The sequence below is a fragment of the Aythya ferina genome, assembly GCF_964211825.1.
Source record: "Aythya ferina genome assembly, chromosome: 6".
Taxonomy (NCBI): Eukaryota; Metazoa; Chordata; class Aves; order Anseriformes; family Anatidae; genus Aythya; species Aythya ferina.
Genome location: NC_140303.1, coordinates 36,594,882 through 36,616,299, shown reverse-complemented (window position 1 = coordinate 36,616,299; position 21,418 = coordinate 36,594,882). Strand labels below are relative to the sequence as shown.

At 32.5% G+C, this 21,418-nt stretch overlaps 1 protein-coding gene across 1 annotated transcript in view; it reads left to right on the top strand.

Moving 5' to 3' along the window:
- Window positions 1–21,418, top strand: part of LRP1B (LDL receptor related protein 1B) — a 542,116-nt gene that overhangs the window by 355,944 nt on the left and 164,754 nt on the right. Inside the window, exons 32-35 of the mRNA XM_084523375.1 lie at window positions 3,847–3,996; window positions 15,664–15,804; window positions 18,731–18,856; window positions 20,900–21,031. Of these exons, the coding sequence (XP_084379501.1) occupies window positions 3,847–3,996; window positions 15,664–15,804; window positions 18,731–18,856; window positions 20,900–21,031 (549 nt within the window). The remainder of the gene's footprint in view (window positions 1–3,846; window positions 3,997–15,663; window positions 15,805–18,730; window positions 18,857–20,899; window positions 21,032–21,418) is intronic.

Genomic DNA, 21,418 nt, shown 5'->3' with positions numbered 1-21,418 from the left:
TTCTGTCCACCTGAAAAAACAGTTGTCTGTTTATTTGGAGGAAAAGAGTGGTAAAGTCACTAATTTTGAGGTGAAGCATAAAGTCATATATTTGGACAATATTAAGAAGTAAGGCTGTGTGCAACCTATTGCACTGAATATCCTGTGATCATAGGTCACAAGGTCCTAAATTGCAGTCCTTATGGTTTCTGTCATTGAGTTTGTTCTGAGTAGCAGTAAAGCCACTGAACCAAATGCATGGTAGAGTGGTAAGTACTCCTCTTTTTCTGTGAATATATCAGTACAGTCAAAGGCTGCATGTGCAAATCTGTGTGGGTTTTGTGACATTTTTCTTCATGCACATAGAGTCTCAGTGGTATGAGATGGACTATTCATACAGTTAAACATTCCTGTAAGCCCGTAGGACTGAGTAGTGTGACATATGCTTTTTCACCACAGAGCTGTGAGATTTTTTTTTTTCCCTGTAGTATTAGATTAATTTAACACCTCTGAGATCTGAGTTACTTGAATAGGTTTCATTCCAGATTGAAAGTTCTTTTACATAATAATGGGACAAAGGAGACCATAGTGATTTAGTTGTTTCTCCCTTCTTCTTGCCTGTCTGAAAGTGTGATAAGTCATAAAACATGTAGTAAGTAAATTGTGTGTGTATATATGTATGTAAAGGGAAAGTAAAGTTTGCACCTGTCTATTGCTGAAATACTTCATAATTGGTAGACATCTTGGCTCAGTTTTATTGTCAGTCAGGATGAACAATGAAAAGAGGTTCCGTTGTATATCTGAGGAAAAATCAGATACATTGTTTTGTAAATAAAACAAGTGTTAAATTTCCAACATCATACTCTAAATACCCATGCATGTGCAAAATACCAGTTTTAATGGCTTAAATCATCATTATTGTTAGCACAAGAAGTTCCATACTAAGAACAAGAAGAAAACTGCTGAAGAGCCAAAGTAGCATTTCATTTCAAGCCAAGAAACTGTGTTTTCCTATAAGGAATACTCCAGCTCATGTAGTGCTAGTTTGGAGTATTTGGAGAATGAGGTGAATGATCTAATAAGTGAATTCACGGGTGGATTATTGAAAAATATATGGCTTATTAAGATGTCCTGAACATTTGTTTTCTTCAGTTGTCTTGAAAACAATTTTTTTTTTCTCAGTTTGAGTTTGGTTTTGAAAGAAAGAGATAATTTCAGTTAAAATATTTTGTATTAACACCAACATGTGTAGATTAAATATTTTGGAAACTGATAATCTTACAAAGAAAATGTTGTCTCGTATTTTTCTCTTAAGATGCTAGTTAAAATTTAATAGTCATTTTGCAGTTCTAAAAGCCTCAAATACTGACATATATAGATCAGTTGAAAAAAAAAAAAAAACAAAAAACAAAACAAAAAAAAAAAACCTAGTCAATGGAGTTCCATTAAATTACTTTCTTAGGGATTCAGATTTCTTGCTATATTTATCTTCCTGCTTTGTGAGGCAGATCATTTGATCATGGAACTTATCTTCAGTTAAGGAGTTTGTTGTAAAGCTCTAGAGATAAAAAGCATGCTTCCATTGGATTTTTTTAAGGAAACAGTATTATTAAATTATGGAATATTGTATTCCTATTAAGAATGTGCAAGAGATGACACTCTCTGGAGAATATTTTTAATCTTTTATTTCAATGATTCTTATTAACATACCTGTATTTTAACTGACACATAAGTGTCAGTTTTCAATATTAAAAACTTAAATTAATTTAAAAATGTCAGTTTTTATGATATTAAATTATTTTGATCTTATTTGTGAGGATCTTATTTTTGATCTTATTTATACCATTTGTATAATTATTTTTCTGACTTCATTTTGACTGTCTAGTTTAATTTTAGACCTGACCAAGACCTGATCTTCAGTCCATTCATTTGCTGCTTAATGTTGTGGTGGAAGGAGGAATTGGAGAAGGCTTCAGGTTATTAATTGTACCAGGTTAGGTCTATGTGCAGTAAAATTACATGTAAGAGCAGGTCACCGCTATGACAGTTCTTTCAGGATATTGCAGTATGTTTTCTTTTACATAATTTACTCAAAATAGATGTGTGAGCTCACTCTTAAGAATAGTAGCAGTTCTCATCTAGGTGATGATTCTAGGCTCTTTGAAGCACTCTGAGTTTGTAGCGGTGGTATAACACTACAGGAAAGCATTCCAAGAAAACAAGCTGTGGTAGACTTGGGTAGCCTACCCAAGCAGCCCCAATAGATGGGGCTGTTACTTCTATCAGATATACCATGTTTTGGTATACCCATGCATAGAAACATTACTTTAATAACTAAAATAGTAGAAAACCTGGCAACGTAACATTGTAATTGCTGTATAGGTAACATTCATAGCAACCCCATTAATAGACCTGTCTGCATGAAATCAGTGAGCAGCTATCTGGTAGCAGGCAGGACTTACGGGGAATAGAAAATTCTATCCATATGGTAGTAAGGAAACCTTAATATTTATTTGTGTGTTACCCTTTTAAATCCATGGCAAGGTTCATTCAGGTTCTCAGGAAAGTTTCCTATGTACTGCAAGTATCTCCAAGGTCTGTGGTACTACCCCTTCACTTTGATCAGTGCTTATTTTACAAGCTGGGGATCACTTCTGTGCAAAGAGATGTTGCAAGATCAGTCTGCTGAGGCAATACTCGGTATCCTCTCTTTAGCTTTTGTTGTTTTTCCTCTGGGTGATACACTTGCAGAGAGCAGAACAAATATCAGTAACTGTAAAGGAACTGGAAGACTACATTTGAAAAGCTTACAAAGTGGACACCTTTTGGCTTACTATGTCAGCTGTGCGTAAAGTAGTGTCCTGATGCAAGTTCTTAGTACTGCAGCACATGGCGCTGCTTTCTTCTGTCAGAATTCTTAAAATTTATCTGACTTTCTACAGAGAAGCAGATTACAGGATGGAAGGAGAGTATTTCGTGCCTTCTAGAAGCTGACCTTTGTAGTGAAATACAGTATTTTTTGGCAATCATCTGCTACCTAATACGAGTTCTGGGAAAAGTCTAATACCAAAGCAAATTATTATGGCATGTATTGTCACCATGCCAAGTGTATTTCACTGTGGAAAATCTCCTGCTGCAATTTCTTCAACAGTTTTAAAGGATTTGAGAAGTCTGAAATATATTGTCTTTTAGTTCTTTGCACTTTACTCCAGAATATTATATGCTTTGTTTACTTAGTAGGCTATTCTGCAAATATTTTTATTTCTAAATTCTCTTGCTTCTAATTCCAAAGAGCTGATCATGAAGACAGTTTACTATGAAATTAAATTAAAATTAGTAACTATAAATTTATTGAGTACTGTCATTAAGTTTTGTTGTTTTTTTTTTTTTTTAAATTTTTGTCAGCATTCTAAACAGAAGACTATGCATTTAGGGAGAGAACAGACTCTTCTTAGTTCTTAAAATCACACACACAGAAAGATTGTTTTAAGAATATACATTCATAATTGCAGAATAAAAATGTTGGCTTCTGGTTGGCATTTGATAGTAGTTAATGACATCTCTTAGGACCTCAGTTCCTTCAAGTAGCTCTCTGCCATATGATACTTTCATGAGTCAGTCGCTGATTGACTTCTGTAGATGTTTGGAGAAATAAAGGCAGAAATATTTCAAGAAGCATGTTGTTTTCACTAAAAATGTCTGAGCTTATTTGGTTTTCTTGATTTGTTTTTTAACATTTGAGTAGATAAATAACAATTTTATGTATTTTTTTTTTTTGTTGAACACATTTTTGTTGTTAAAACAGCTTAATGTTAAATGTAGATTAGGCTTTCAAACAACAGTTAAAATTGCATATGTTAATTACAGGCTTATCAATAGATTATGTGGAGAACAAACTTTACTGGATAAGTTCAGGAAATGGAACCATAAATAGATGCAACTTGGATGGTGGTAATCTTGAAATAATAGAGTCCATGAAAGAAGACTTACCAAAAGCCACAGCTTTAACCATTATGGGTAAGTACAGTTATAATAGCAATAATTTTCAAACAATTGGAAGCTAATTAATTATGAACTGTCAAAAATTTGTAAAAGTTATTGTTGTTTTAATGTAGATAATGCATACAGCAAAAGTGAGACTTGGTTTTGTAAGAAACATTTTCATAAATAGATGAGTTGGATTTTCAAATATCTGCTAATATTATTTGTATTCAATCAACTTTTTTCTTTTTTATGCATTTCACTTTAGAAATATTGGGATAATTTAAATATTTTTAAACTTAAAAAAAAAAAAAAAACAACAAAAGAAAACAAAACAGAAGAGAGGTAACATAAGTAAAAATTCTTAAATGGAGTATTTAAGTTGGAGAATGCTGAATATTATGAGAATATATCTTTGTCAATCCAAATGCTTCTTATATGTACCTTCATCTCTTGCCCTTTCTAGGGTACAGTGTGTTAAGAAATTACAGTTTAAATCAGAACTAGTGTTTTATTTACTTCTAAATGCCTTTCTCACCTTTATTCTGGTTTAATTCAACATGATTTATATTTATCTTGGATTTTCCACAAATAAATTCTGTTTATGACTAGATTTTTGTTGGTATAGTTGACTCATCAACTACCAGTCTCTTTAAAAATGTATTTTATTTGATTAACTGTATAGTGCACATATAGCTGGTGTAATTTTGAAAAATTCTTCAAAGGAACCCCAAAGACTTTATACACACAGTGTAAGTTGTTATATTTTAAAGTAAAAGCTGCTTAAAGAAGTTTTTATTGTGAAACTATTTGGCCAGTATTGAGCTGTAAATGCTGTCAAAATCAGTTAGAAAGGGGATGTTTTTTATATATGCATTCATAAACAAAAGCAAGTTTTGTGTCAGAAGGAGTCATGAATGTTAATATGGAAAAATCATCTTTCATTTATTTGATTGTGACTCTGAATTGAATGAACAGATGACCTTTACTTCAGGGAACTGTTGAAGGTCTTTAATATGAGATGTTGTAAAGAACATTTGTCCAATACTGTCACTGAAACATATATGGTATCGTCTTCATCTGTGCTTCACAGAAGCTACAGCAGTGATGATCCATTTGGGATATAGAATAAAGAGTTTACAGCTATCATTTAAAGAAGAGTGTTTCATTTGTGTTTGTATGAAAGTAGATTTTTTGCCGGTGTGGAGAGGCAAGAACTTCTACAGCTTAGTTTTTAAACATATATTCATACAATATCACTAGTTTGTGGTACATTGTTTTTGTGGGTGATGACAAACCTTCCTATTCAAAATTGATAAACACAATATGTGTTTATTTTTTTCTGTTTGTTCTGCTTTTTTGTTTTGTCTTATTTAGGAGCCATAGTTTTGATAAACTGCAATATGACATTTCAGTATGAGTGTATTGATACAGTATTGTTTTTATTGATACAGTATTGCATGCTCTGACTGAAAAACATGAAAGATTTCTGTATTTGTTTCTCCTGTGTATTTTTATTCTGTGGAACATCCATCTATTTTCTTGAAGTGATGATAGCTTTATATCAGCTTCTTATATTTACACATTTTTGTGTGTAAAACAAGTCAGAGCAGAAAAAAACTTTTTCTTTTTTTTTTTTTTTGGGGCGGGGGTAGTTAATGTTTAGCAACTAAAATGAAAATAGACATGACGTATGTGCCAAAAATCTTAACCGTTTTCTGGCATTTGGGTTCCACTCAGTGTTAGAGTCCTGTAGGCTTTTGCTATCTTTTGCATTTTTCTGTCTTCAGCATTTGGTACCTAACCAGATAAAAGCAGTATTTTGGAGAACTTCAATTTTTTGTTAATATTATGTTATGATCATATCATGTCATATCATTGATCTATGTTTCCACTGGGGCAGATAGAAGAGATGGAGTTCAGTATTTTCAGACACTTGTGGTAAAGTAGTCTCGACAGGTCATAATACTTTGGTCAGTTATTTTTGATTGTTAGAAACATTATTGTTCTAAACAGCTAAAACCAGGAAAGATTGGAGGGAATCTCACTTCATTGCGAAGACAGAACTAGTTGGTTTTATTGCAGTGGCCATAATGTGATGAGATAGCCCTGATTCTTACAGAGGGCAGCTGTCTGGCCAGCTTTTTGCTCAGAAAACTAACACGTCTTTTGACAATGTCCAGGAGATTTAAGGAGATTTTCTTATAGTTTACAATCCTGAAAATTTTTTGTAACTAACCACTGTAAACTGTTTGGAAGCTAACTGCTACTGTTTCAGGTATTTACTGTCCTTTCCAGACTCTGATTAACATTTTCTGACTATTAGATCCTTTAAAATCATGCTAACAAAAAAGTTGATGACAAGGTTTATCTTTGAGAGAAATGGAAACAAGCTACGTAATTCATGTCTTTCTGTATTTTGGATCTTTGGATCTATTGTTTTTCTACTCAACAGTGTCAGTCATTTTCCATACACTAAGCTCCAGAATTCCTAGTCTTCTGGTTCCTGCCTTTGCCACTTCTTTTTTGATGTATGATATGTAAGAGATGAAAATTATATTCCATATGAAAGCAAAATGTTTGAATATATACAAAATTACTAGTTTTCCCTTGCCCTTAGACATATAAAAAATTAATTTTGCCCAGCAACATCTTACAAAGATGTTGCTATCAATCCATGATGAAGTCACATTTTCTGGTCTGCTCTTCCCAACTTTTTTTTGCAAAAGCACATTCCTTCTGTGCAAGTCAGTGAGTGCAACATCAGTTGTTTTTTACTTAAATTACTATTCAGAAATATATGTTAATACTTTGTACAGTACATCCCACTGTTCATTGTCTTGCATGTGGTCAATGGCAGTTTTCTTCTGCCACTGTACTGACAATTCATTTTATTGTGTTCAACTCCTGTGAAGTTTCTTGTGGTCTTTTACAAGCTTTTCTAATTCATCATACTCATTTCCATGCATAATTTTTAACACCTACTACAGACACCATTTACAGGTTGATACAGAATATATCTACTTTTACAGAAGTTTGGGATGTTCCATGTGAGAGAATCTACAATCTGGTACTCTTTTCAAGATTTAGAAAATGAGAAAACATTTTCTATACTTGTCTTAAGATTTGACTGAGTTTAAGGTATAATATTCCATATCTGATTCTGGCACTTTTCCTGGTAGCTCCTGTCTCTGTGTAATCAAATTACATAGCTGTATTTGGCATTCTGTATAAAGTCTCATTTCCTGTCTTCCAAGATGCTTTGTGATTATGGTTCCTTGACTCTAACTGAAACTCGCTGGAAACTTACTCCTGTGTGAGAATTTTATGTATTTCTGGATTGATGAGCAAAGTCATTATACAGCAAGATTTTGATTACAAAGGGGCTTGCAGTAATATCTAAAATATTTCCAAATTGATGTAGTCTTCCTTGAATGTCCCTAAATCAAAAATTGAACACTGATAGAGAAGTATTGATTAGTTACTGTAAGGTTGTAGCTGAGAAGAAAACGATGTTGAAATCTTCCATGAGAGATATTTGGATGGATTTTGTATCAGGTCCTCACAGAAGTAGTTTACACAAAATCCAGCTCACTTAATTAGAAAATTGGAATATGATATAGTAGAAACCTCAAAGGAAATGTTCTATGGTGATAAATAGTAACATTTCCCTTGTCATTCTTCAGTAGCATAAAATACAGTAACTGAACATAGTGAATGATTCTATGAGTGCATAATATTCTATTGAAAGTCATTCAGCAATGCAACCAAATTGGAGATATATATTAGCTTCTCCAAAAGGAATGCAGATATTAGAACAATCTCTTTTCAACACAAACTGTATATAATACAGCCATCAAGGTGTGCGACCAAACAAACAAGCAGACAATAACAATTACAGTATTTAATTTTGGACAGAAAATCTTGGTTCATATTACTAAAATATATTTGTGCTGACATTTACTCTAAGTCATATGGTTAGTTGATATATTGGTTGTTTGATTTTTCTTCCTTTTTTTTTTTTTTTTTTTTCATTTTCACTACACAGAGTTTAAAAAAAAACCACTACAATCCATTTCAAGTAACTCAAATGGTGGAAGCTGTGACTTTGCTGAATGTAACTGTGAAATCAAAGGGGCTGCTTAGATCGGGAAACTTCAAATACATACACCTTAATTTTCCAAGTCATCAGTCTTCTAATTGCTGTAACACCATTCATTACATTAGCATTAATATATGAAATATATCTAGGCAATTTGCCCAGTTCTAAGTACAGTACATAGTTGTCTTCCATAAATACTCAAACTATCATTAATGAAAACTAATGGTCCATCAAAATTTGCATTCGGAGTACTGCTTGAAATCTCCAAAGGACTGTCCACAATGCTAGTGTAGCAGTTTTTGGCATTTGAAATTGCTGTTTCCCAATATGTTGCTGTGCTTAATGCTAATTACCCAACAAAATGGATAAATACAACAATTTTAATATATATGATAACACAGTTTCAGCAACAAGATTGTAATTAGTGATCGAGCAACATTGTTGTTAACATAATCAAACAAATCATTTAACTTGAGTTTGATATTTAAAGATTTCAAATAGAGTTGCTATTTCTTCTTTGCTATTTTCTAGAAGAAAATTGTTTTTATGCTAGCCAAGTGGGTTTACATAATAATCAATTTATTTAAAAAATAGAAACAGATTAATTCAGCCTAATGAATAACCTTTTTTTGTGTGTGTGTGTGTGTGAGTCGGTGTTGTGGTAGGTATCACATATCCAGTGGTTTTCAAACAACTAAAACCTGTATTTTTTAGATCTAAGTCTGTAATATTGGGGGTTGGAGGATGGTTTGACCAGATAATCTTGAAGGTCTTTTCCAACCTTTATAAATCTATGATTTTACAACTGAACAGCTAATACCAGTTAATGCTTCTTGGTTGGTAGTTTTAAGAGATTCTTCTTCAAGAGGCCTGTAGTTCAAAAATTGATTATTATTGTTTTAAAATACATCTGAAATGACCAGATTTGCATGAGTTTCATCTCCTTAAATTTTCAGATTGCCTTTCTCCTTTAATTCCCCATATTGTATCCATATCTCTTTCAAAATCTTGTAGTGCACCATAAAACCTCTGTGCTATATAAAAATGAATACTAGCTCAGAAAGATCTTGCAAGTTATATTTCTAAATAGTATTTATCCAGGTTTCATGTTAACAAGGATGGAAGAAGAAGATAAAAGAATTATTATGAAGTGTATTTTGGCTATTCTCTTGTGATCTGTTTTGATTTGTACTTTTTAATATAGATTTTTAACTTATTATAGATGTCGTAGGAAACTACATAACCTCTGCATTTGCAGTCCAGTACTCTAAGGGCTAGTAATGAATTTGTGTTGTGCTGATTCATTCTCTATTTCTTGAGTCTGTTGTGAAGGGAGGAAAAAAAGAACTCTATGATCTTACACGTCTGACATCACTGATGGAAATTGTCTAGATGCTATTCCCTTGAGCAGCAATTGCTTCATCTAGTAACATAGTAAGCTAAAGAGGCACATCACTGAACATCCTGTTGGTGATACAGAAATGGTTTGGCTCTATGCTAATACCTAAAGGGAGAAAGGAAACTATGTGTTAAGGATAATTAGTGCTGATTGAACCTCCTGATTAAGCAAATTTCATGCTTTCATCTCATGGTAAAAGAATATGCAAAGTTGGTTATTTGGGGATTATGCCTGTTTGCTCTCCAGAGATAGTCATCAGATTGCAGTTTTGGTAGGCTGTTAAACCATAGCCAAACATGAGTTTCACACAAAAATACTAAAGAAACGCCTAAGAATTTGGTCACCTCTTTGTAGTAAATGCTACAAAACATCAAAATTGTATACATTTTGCTCTCTTTCTGTACTCCAGCCTTATAGCTAATTTTATGGGTGGGTTTTGATACATAAAACTGTAGGTTCTGATATATACCATGCACACGACAGTCAATGCCAAAATTATTTAATTGGCTAATGTGATTAATGCTGAAATACAGGTTTTGAATACTGAAATATCTTAGAATCATAGAATGGTATGAGTTGAAAGGGACCTTAAAGATCATCTAATTCCAAGCCCCTGCCATGGGGAGGGACACCTTCCACTAGACCAGGTTGCTCAAAGCCCCATCCAGCCGAGATCAAAGCCCCATTCAACACATGTAAAATTATTTCATGGAAAAAGCTGAACTAAGCTTATAGGATAGACAATCCATTATTGTGGGTCATAATCTCATGTAACAAAACACACAAACAAACAAAAGCCCTCCAATTTTCATGTGGACTATATCATTCAGTTACCACTATATTCTTAACTCACATCTAAGTCTTTTTGTTGTTATAATTCATTCCATCAAAATTGAGCACAGTAATTTCTTGTTCAAAAGATTTTTATAAGCTACTATTAATTTAACAGAAAGGTATCACAGGCCGATCTTTTCAGTCAGTAAATTCTAGCACCTTTGGATGTGTAGGATGATAAATTTCATTTAAAATTAATATAGAAATAAAATTAACATAGAGTATGCCAAGTTGGAAAGGACCCACAAGGATCACTTAGTCCAGTTCCTGGCTCCACACAGGACCACCCCAAAATCAGACCCTATGTCTGAGAGCATTGTCCAAATGCTTCTTGAACTCCAGCAGCTCGGTGCCACAACCACTGCCTTGAGAAGCCTGTTCCAGTGCCCGACCACCCTCTCAGTTTCACTGGAGATTTCCATTTATATCTCCAAATCTTCATATTCAGGATATTTCAATTCTGTAGACTGTTCTGTCAAAACATACGTGTGCAAACCACTCAGTAAATGCTTTTCTTCCTTTATATTTTCAAAGTTTATATTATTTTGTGGAAGTACAGTTACTGCAATGGAAATTATTTTTCAGGTCTGCAACTTTCATCATGAAACACTCAGCTATCTGGCTCTCTATATTAATTGTCTTAAATATTAAAACTGCATCATAGGCAACAATTCATTTAACTGATAGGAACATGAACTGGAAATGAAGTTAACACACAATATTTGTTGGAAATGCAGTGTTCCCAAAGATTAAAAGTTTTTTGATATAGTGTTTTACTTCTAGTTCATCTGCAGTAATAACTTTGTCTTTCTGAAATGAAAATACTGATGATGTTAAACTTGCAATTATATGGACTTGCTCCGTTTAATTATTTCATTTAAGATCTTTAAAAGATACATAGCTATTTGGAGAAAAAAAAGGAAATGTTCATATATTTTTCTTCATGTAGAACATTGCTGCAAGATAGTATTTCACAGTCATTAATATTTTAAGTGTTATGAGTGAAATGTTAACTCACTGCAAAGCTGTATATTTTATTAACCTAAACATGTCCATATACTACCATGTACATTCTTCCAGTTTAAAAATACACATAGGAAAGTGAAGATAATTCTGAAGAAATTCAGAGATCTGCTATAATTTCTTTTACTTTCTCTGTTGTTTTACCTTTACCTTTCCTGGTTAAATGTAATATTCACATGAGACCCATATTTTATTGCCCTCAAGACTGTTGGTCAAGTCTAAATCTGAGGTAAGATGCTATTAAAGTGGCAACTTTTCCAAAAGGCTGAGAGAAGAAGGGAGTTACTAGAACTTGCTTTTATGACACTTTTTTAAACTGAGAGATAAACAGATAGGTGAATGAAACCTTGCTTCTTTACTAAAGCTTACTAGAAAGGTAGTACCAGGACTACATTTTATTTGCTTAATTAAATTTGCCAACAAAATTGATTAAACTTATTTATTAATGCAAATATAGGAAATCATCTGTGGCTGAGGGTTGGGGCAGAAGTATAGCTTCAAATTTATAACATAAAAATCTGTATCTTTCTGAAGTGATAAACTACAGAGCCAGTCACAAAGGTGGCTGACTTCACTAAGTCAATAGAAACAACCTGCAATGAGTTGGAAGGAGATCATCTTACCGCTTTGAGGGAAAGCGAGAAACTGGTACTGTGAAATACATTACAGACTGTGGAACTTACATGTCAGCCTCATACTTGGAGGCCATCACATCAAAGATCTGTGTATATTCTAGAGGCATTGAGGAGTAATGTGTTCAGGACATGAAACAAGTTTGGCTATGGTTTTCATGTCAGTGTTTGGGCATTAGTTCATTGGAGTTAGAGTTTGAAAAAGCTACATAAAATTATATCGTGATGCATTGGAAGGTAGAGTCTGCTTTTCGTTTTTTCCATGATTTGTTACTTATTGATTATTATTTGTTTTTAATTAAAAATTGAAAGCATTAAAATCAAATTTGTTCACTTGTAAAAAAAAAATTATTCTACAGGGTAAAATCAGCAGAATTTCCATTAGGTAGGCATTTTAATTTAGGATTTTCTGTACAAGTACCCTCAAATGAGCAGCTTTTGAAGCAGAAGTGAAACTGGTGAAGAGTGAAGACTGGTTTCCTGTCTCCTGCATCTTAAAAACAAAGTAATTTTGGTTTTTATCTCTATTTTTCTCCCAGTAATGCTTTCAATGGAAAACTCCACATCTTCCTTTATCCTAAGAGCTCAGATCAGTTTTTCTCCTCATCTTCTGCCCCATTCTGCTGCAAGGACCTTCCTCTGTTCTCAATTCCAATTTTTGCTATCACAATACCCCGTTTTCCTCTCATATTTTTAAGTGTCTACACTTTTTTTTTCTCTCCACTCCATTCTCTGTCTTCTCTGTGTCAAAACAAAGCACATGCTGTTGCCTCTCTGGAACTGTTCATAAAGTGATAAGCTGACCAGTATATGTGTGCCAGCAAATGGAAGGGATTTGACCATTCAATTACTCAGCTATTTTGCAGTATACTGGGGCTCAGGCAGACAAGAGTTTGTACTGGGTGGCTTGTGAGCTTGTTGAGAAAGTATGACATATACATGTTCTTCAGTTGTCCTTCATAAGGAAATCTGTGTTTTGATAAAGATTGTGTTATCTTTGCATTGGTTATTTTTTTTTTCTTATTTTTTTAAATAGTAATTAGCAACTAGCAGAAATAACATACACATTTATTGTGAAAAATGATATACGGGATATTGATGTTCCTGTTGCACCTCATAGAAACGGTTAGCAGTGCTTTGCATTGGATTTGTTTGGCTGACTAGAAATATCAGGAAATTCTTCGCTGAAGTAATGCTTTTATGCAATGTCTGAAGGATGACATTAAGAGTTAGCATTGGCTAAGTGTTTTCTGTATGTTTGGTATGCTCTGTGTTTCAGTCTCTACCAGACAGGAAAGGACTATTTTGCTTTGCTTCCAGCAACCATTGAGATTGATGAATAGATGGGAACAAGCTGGCTGAAATTAATTGTGATAAAAAATGAAAAGATTATGTTATAAGGGAAACAACTGAAGGACTTGGCATTAGTTAGGTAAGGAGCTCTTCACTGTGAACATTGTGTTGGAAAGAATTAGCAGAGTTCTCATTTTGGAAGTAAGTTTACATTAGCTAGTGTTTAGTCTTAAAATTAGACAGTAAGCATTATTATTATTATTTTTGATCTGACAGAAGCTTACTTGCCTTTCAGTAACACACTTCTGTAATTTCAGTGCATTCTTCACTTTGCTGTAGATTGAACTATTCTAAGCTATTGCCACGTACCTCGTGGAAGAATATTTATGTAGAAGATGTTAGTTTACACTAAACAAATCATCTCACATTCAATGTGTAATGCTAATGCCTGTGTGTGCGAAATTTAAACACTTTTTTTTTCCTCTCTTGGCACATGGCAAGTCACAAAAGCATGTCATGGTTGATTTCAATACTGTGATTCTGAAGTTTTGATAGTCTCAGATGTGGAGCAAGGGTGAGCAGTCCTTGGGTATCCCTAGTTTTTGATACTTTACTAGTCCCTGCCAGTAGCTGTCCCAGAAGCTATGCCATACTACAGAGCCATTGTCATCCTAGTGTTTTCTTTGGGCAGGAAGTAGGTGGTGTGGAAAGTTTTTATAAGGTCTTGATGTCATCCTTCAGAGCTATAAAAAAGCTAATAACTGAGGCTTTTTGTATGGATAGAAATATAAAGAAATAGCGAGAAGACTTACTTAAGTGCATTTCTGGAGTTCTGATTTCCTCTCGTTTCAGTCTTTTCTGTCTTCTAAGCCTTAGCAATAGGGAATAAAAGTGTTCTACAAGAGCTGCTGGGAAGGTTTTCAAGTGTATATTTCATATACTTTTCTTCTGTTTGCATTATTTGCTCTTGATGTGTTTCTTGATAAGTCATCTTTGTTTTGTTTTGTTTCTTTTGGCTCTGTGCTTGTTGTGACCTCTATTGTAGCCCACTTATATAGCTGCAAGAAACACGAAGTATTAAAAACTTGGTAGGAATATTGCCCCAGTAAAGGTTTGAGGTAACATAGTTTATATTGACCTAAACCATCAACACTAGGGCATCTTGTTAGCTTTTGTTAGATGAATATAATGCTAACAAGCTCTTTAACTGCAGAAGCTCTTTAACTGCAGAGCTACTTGCAATCCAGCAGATGAAGAGTCAGTCTCAAAGTTGTATGATGAAAAATGGCATTGATGAATGTTGTAGTTTTCTGAACAAAACTAAACATTATCTAATGTTGTTATTTAAATGATATTTCACCAAAAAAAATTTCCTGAAGTGAAGTAAGTGACATGGAGACAATATACATCTCATGTATATATTTCAGTTCCTTGAAATTTCTTTCAAATAGCTTGTCTTCCTACACTGTTGTTTTAATTGTTATGAAGCGCATTATTTTTGCATCAATATGACATTTGTATCTTAATTTATTTTTAATGAAATTTCACATTCCACAATAACTGATATGGCTACAGGAAAATGTTCAAATGTCGTGTTTCTATCATCATTTCACTTAAAATACTGTCTAAAAATACTGTCTACATTTAAACAAAATATTTGTGACTCAAGTCACTTTAAATCCCACCCTTGAAAAATATGCTGCAATTGTGCATCCTGTGAGAATTTTCTGTTATTAATTTTTGACAAGTCCTTCATGCCACTTACGTATTCTGTATATGTGGATTGATGAGGATGATTTGAATTTTTATGCTAGTATGTCCATAGTATGACATTTTTTTCTGTTATTTTAATATCTCATGTAACTTATGATTAAAAATGTTTATTATTAATGTAAGTTGGTGTTTTCAATAATTTCTTAGTCACTTACAAGATTCTTACTAATTTTTATAATAATTCTAATACTTATTAATTTGAGCAATCAAGACAGTGAATGCCTAAAACATGAGTTCCTGTCATCTCTATGTACATAATGAATGGTTATATCAAACTCTGAGAACAAACCCTGTTTAGCAATAGTATTTGATATGTGAATAATGTTTTGTAACTTTCAGTTATAAATTGGATATAATTCACAGGTTTTCCACTTCATAATATGTGAAAATATTTCACCTATAGAGAAAAAAAAAAAAAAAAAAAAAAAAAGACCAAAATTATTATTATTGTTGTTATTGTTATTATTATTATTATTTATTTATTTTTTAAAGAAACATTTAATTTGTTCTTTGAGTAATTTTTGCCTACAATTGATCTGAAAATTACATTGAAAATTACATTGAAAATCCTCCATCTCCCCTTAGATTTCAAACATAAGTAATTCAATAATGTTCCTCTTAATTTTAAAATTTTGAAAATTTTACAGATAAAAAGCTTTGGTGGGCAGACCAGAATTTAGCTCAGATTGGTACATGTAACAAAAGAGATGGAAGAAACCCAGCTGTCCTACGAAACAAAACTTCAGGTGTTGTGCATATGAAAGTGTATGATAAGGCAGCACAGCAAGGTATGTAAAATTTTAAGCACGTTTAACCAGCTCTTAGGTTACGTAGTACCTTTTCTTGTGTTATTTTCCATCCATTCTTTGAACACAGTAACATTCATTTCATTATAATTCCGTTATAAAATACTTTTAAATATTTAATTATTGAATAAATTATTGAATATAAGATCATTGATTTAGTACATCTGCCTGATGTGTTTTAATTTATTAGATGTTTTCCACAGTTCATGCTGTAATGAGTGTTGAAGTTCCTTAAAGTCTAAGTTTAAAATTTTTAGTCAGAAAATAAGAGCAGGTGTGTAAACAGTCTCAAATTTTTGAAAGTTTAAACAAATAAAGTATTAACAGAGAATTTGTTAATATTCTAAATTATCTATTGGTTTTAAGACAGCTTAATTCATTTAAATTGACAGAAATTATGGCAGTATAAATCAAAATTTAGACAACAACAAAATGGGGGAATATTACTAATCCTGCCAAAACTTAGATGGCAAAGTGGGAATTAAAATAATAAGAAAAAGTGTAATTTGGGATCATGCACACAGTTTTATGAATTTGGAGGTGATTAGAGATGAAAACATTTGGGAGATTCTTTAGAAAGAGATTATTTCTGATTCCAGCTGCTTTCAAAGTGCTGATGGTTGCACTGAAAGTGATGACGATGAGATCTACAAATGATTTCGTTTTGTGGAGAAGCTTCCAAAAGAACACAGGATGGAGCTAAAGCGTCTGATATTTGGTGGAAAATAAGTAGTCTAAGCATGGAGCTATGCTGTCTGATGGACAATATGTAGTCCAAAGATCTCATTAGCTAGCTTTTAGGTAGGGAGAAATATTTAATATCTGGTTTTATTAACGTACACAAGACTTGTGCTTAAGTAGAGTTGGTGTCTTTGTTAGATACATTGTGTTGTGTTGAACATTTGGTGTCTCCTTATATTTCCAGTATGAAGGTTATATCTCATAAAGTGTTCTTGTTACTAACCCAGCATTCTATTTCTTGGCCTGTGTGTGTTACTGAGTGTACTCAGAAAGTAGTGAACAAGGGTCACATTTCATTTGAGAAAAATCTGGCACTGAGGCTTATCCGTTGTTGGGTACTACAACAAGATAAAAGTCCTACGTTGACCAAATACATTTGTGTGATCCTAAGACCACTTAACACAGTGGGACTCAAGATCCTTAACAATAACACTGATTTTGACCTAAAGCAGAGAATTAATACAAATATTTTAAGTCTGTAAAATAAGTTACTTAGAAACAAGAGGGTTCTGCTTTTTTTCTATTGCAGTTGAAAGTCACACCATGTTTTCTCATTGTACAGTTGCTAGATTTTTCACTCAGAAATTTCTCCCTGGTTGGACGCCACCTTTATACTTGGTAAATACACTAACTGATATACTAGAATTGTATATTGATCTACATAATTTGCTATCTTTATCATTATTAATCTTCTATAACTAATTTTAGAACTTCTAACATCATCTCACAGAACACAAGTGTGAAAGAAAGGCTTTTGGGGCTGCTCCACTTCTTCCACTATATTAGATCGTATATTAGAGCTTTGTGTGTTGACAAAGCCATTTAAGTTTTACCTTTTTTTTTTTAACCTTTTTTCTTCCACTTTTGAATGGGAGATGAATGCTACAAAGGGCACAGGTATGAATAAAGTGTTCTTAAAGGTGGCAATAACTTGCTTTTGCATGTATGACTTATGTGTGCATCAGCAGTCAGACCCAAATCTTAGATACGCATCATTTGGGTGTTCTAAAATCTTTTATTTGAATGATTAAGATTCAGTCAGGGTGGTTAGTCATTAAAATTACAGTTAGCCATGGAAAAGTTAATCAACAGATTTGCTCCATAGGAATTTCAACCTTTTCTCTCAAAGATCACATATTCATCACCAGTTTGTCATGCTCAAGATGTCCATCAAGAAGTCTATGAAAATGTGAGATTAGTTTCATTATTCTCAGCCCTCATTTTCAGGGCCCAATGTTATTAATTCAGTTCCATATTGAGCTTTTCCCTTGAACACTTGCCATTTTACCAAATCTAGGAAATACCAAATGTGCTTTGGAAGTCTTGCCCTTAGTTTTAAATGTTGGAGAATCACAGAATGGTTGATGTCTCAGGTGTCTTTCGTATTCGTATAGTTCAATCATTAGTGCATATTTATGACTTCAGATGAAGAAATATCTCAAAGTTACGAATACAGAAATAAATGCAATAAGTACTTCTTAGATTCATACGGGTTTGGTAACTTGCAGTCAACTAATTCCTTGTATGTCATAGTTGACTTAAGTGTTTCTTCGTGATGCTTCAAATTACTGAGTTGTATTTATTGTACTTTGTACAAAGTTCATTGTACATCTTATTAAAAAGTATGTATTAAAATGAAATGTTCTAATTAAGAAGTAGGATCAGAGAGCTATGAGATCACATTGGAGTGTGTGTAAATTATACTAGACAAGTGGTAGTTCATGAAGATGCAAGATTTGTATAACATTTGAATTAATAAAATATGATCCATGTTTTGCTGATGGTCTTGAATAAGTTATGCCTTCTGGACTAAAGTTAGTGAGATTTCAGTATTGCTACTCATAAACTTAATATGACATTTTCAGTTTTATCATATGTTTTTTCTATAAAAAAGGCATTATTCAAAAAAATGTTATTTGTAACGGTGAGGGGAAAAAAAGAAACACAACTCAGTGCACAGGTAAAATACTATGACTGTAGCATGACAAAATGCATGAATAATAGTATAGCCTGAAGTATTTTGTGCATATTTCCACTGCAAAGACTTTACCTGAACAAAATTTGGTTCTGTTAATATTAATAAATTGATGACAACACTCATTTTTAGTCAGGATTATACTGTTAAAATTTTGCTGCCTCTTGTGTCTTCTCCCCTGTTATGTTCTAGGCAGCAATTCTTGTCAGTTAAACAATGGTGGATGTTCCCAGCTCTGTTTACCTACATCAGAAACCACCAGGACCTGTGTTTGTACAGTAGGCTACAACCTTCAAAAAAACCGCATGTCATGCAAAGGTAAAACTGCTTTCAGTATTTACTTTATCTAACTTCAGTTTTATGGAAACACTGTAAGCAATATACAAAGAAACTTTATTTATTCATTTTAATTCATTTAACCATACTTAATATGTATGATTCAAGCTGCAACAGAGAAAAAGGAGTGTTTACTGTGGTTAAGACAGAATTTCAATATGACTTTTAATTTATTCTTTTAGTTCTGCATAACTTTTTGTGGAAGCTCTAAGGAATATTTTTCACATTTTTTCCTAATGCAGACAGAAAAGCAGATCACCTTTCCCATCATTTGGTCAATAATATATATTTGATCTAGGCCATATCTTAAATCTAAATTACAGACTGCAGTATTTGAAATGTTTGATATCTACTGTTATTGTATTGCCCTTAGTATAAAGTAAAATAATAATAATAATAATAACAACAACAACAACAACAATAATAATAATAATACATTATTTAATTAAAATATAGTTATTTATTGTATATAATATATTATATCATTATATATATTATATAATATATATTATGTGTTATTATTATTTTATTTATTATTTTTTTCTATTTGAGGAGGAGAAAATGAAAACAGCTTACATCTAAAGTTTTACTTTTTGCCTGAATAATACAAAACAGTAAAAGGCACTTTATTGTTGAGGTGTGCTATAGTTGTATACATTTTGTATTATTTATTCCTATAGGAATAAATATAGAAATTATTTATTCCTTAGGAATAAATAGGGACATAAATAGGGAATTGCTGCCTCATCTAACTCATGATAGAGAATACGTAGAAACAGTTAAGCAACATGAATGTGGCTTTTCTACTACTTCAGTGCTTGTCATATGTAACTTAATAACATGGTCTTAACAATTTTTATTTATTTTTTCTAATATAGTTCTTTTAATTTTACTTCAGATACTCATAACTTGCAGTTGTGGGTTAAAGTAAAACTGGTGGATATTGTGTATCTGAAGTTTTCTTCCTTTATACTGCATTCTAGATAATAACAGATATTAGGACTAAATTTTCTTCTAATTTTAATTTTAACTATTTTTATTCTTTCTTAAAAACTCAGACAAAAACTGAGAAGTACTGTTCTGCACATACCATATTTGTTTAGTATTGCTCATTTCATTTGCGAGCTAGGTTTCTTATTGTTTAAACGAAATTTGGTAATTCTCTATCTGAAACTTTGTGGTTCGTATTGTGTTCTATGAGCTAGCTTTTTACAAAGAAATAAATTTATTAAAAAATGTGTGAAGAAAAAGGAACTTTTCCTGTATCATAGTTGGACTTCTTAAAAATTCCAAGTTGCATATCATTATGCTGTGTAATTTCCCTTAAACTTAGAAGTGTTCTATTATATGAACTTTGAGATTAATGCAACAAAGTACTTGTTATAATTCTATTTGTGGAAAGGTGTGATTCATCTCAACTGTTTCTTCCCACTTAATAGAAATAGATGCTTCTGGAGTGCAACTAACACAAATGTAAACATTTAAAATACATCACATGCATTTCTCCCTTAAACTATGCATTTCTGTGTTGTCTGTAAAGGAAGTGTGCATGATTAAATGAGGTGAGAGGAATCTCATGCCTCAGAAGATAATTTATACAGTCTTGAGTCCTGCTTTCTACAAGTTCTGTAAAACTGTCCCTTGAATATATAAAGTGCACTGAAAATAATAATGCATATGATAAAAAATTTATGCACTGAAAATATTCTTAAATTTCTCATAATTCAAAGTATTTTCTTCTTAGCTTTATTTTTCATTAAAGCTAATTACTTAATCATAAGATGGTGCTTGCTTTAAATGTACAATAATTTCCTTCTATTGTAAAATAGAAGGAATGTGTATTTGTAATTTAATTATAAATATGCCATAATAATTCATGAATGTGTTTTCAAAGAGCTGGATTTATCATTCTAGAAAATTATGGAGCTGTATTGGAAAATTATGTCTAGCACGTGTTAATTCCTCAGGTCTTGTTGATTAGGAGTCTCCATTTTGTTCTCATTACCTATTTGATTTTCCCCTTAGGTGTTGAATCATTTCTTATGTATTCTGTTCATGAAGGGATTAGAGGAATACCTCTTGATCCAAATGATAAAATGGATGCTTTAATGCCTGTATCCGGAACTTCATTTGCTGTGGGCATAGACTTTCATGCAGGTAAATATTTTGTATAGTTTATCATATAAGTGGAAGATATCTTATCCCATTCCTATAAATGGGAAAGAAATAAAAACAAATAAATAAATAATTGCAACTATGTATGGAGGAAGTAGAAGTTGACTGTATATTACAATAGAGTAATAAAATCATTAATAGTTTTGAAAGAACACATTCTTATTGCTGAGCCCCTTTCAGTTCTGCAGTAGTTAACCTCAGAAGGGACTTGAGACTTTGAAGATTTTGCTTTTCTCAGAAGCAGAGTCTTCTCAATTCTTCATTCAGTTTTGTTGTACTTAGTGTGAGCTGGGAACCCAGAGCCACTGTCACACATTTTTCCCCAGATTTCTGTCTATAGTTTGTCCCTGCTCTTACTCATGCTATCAT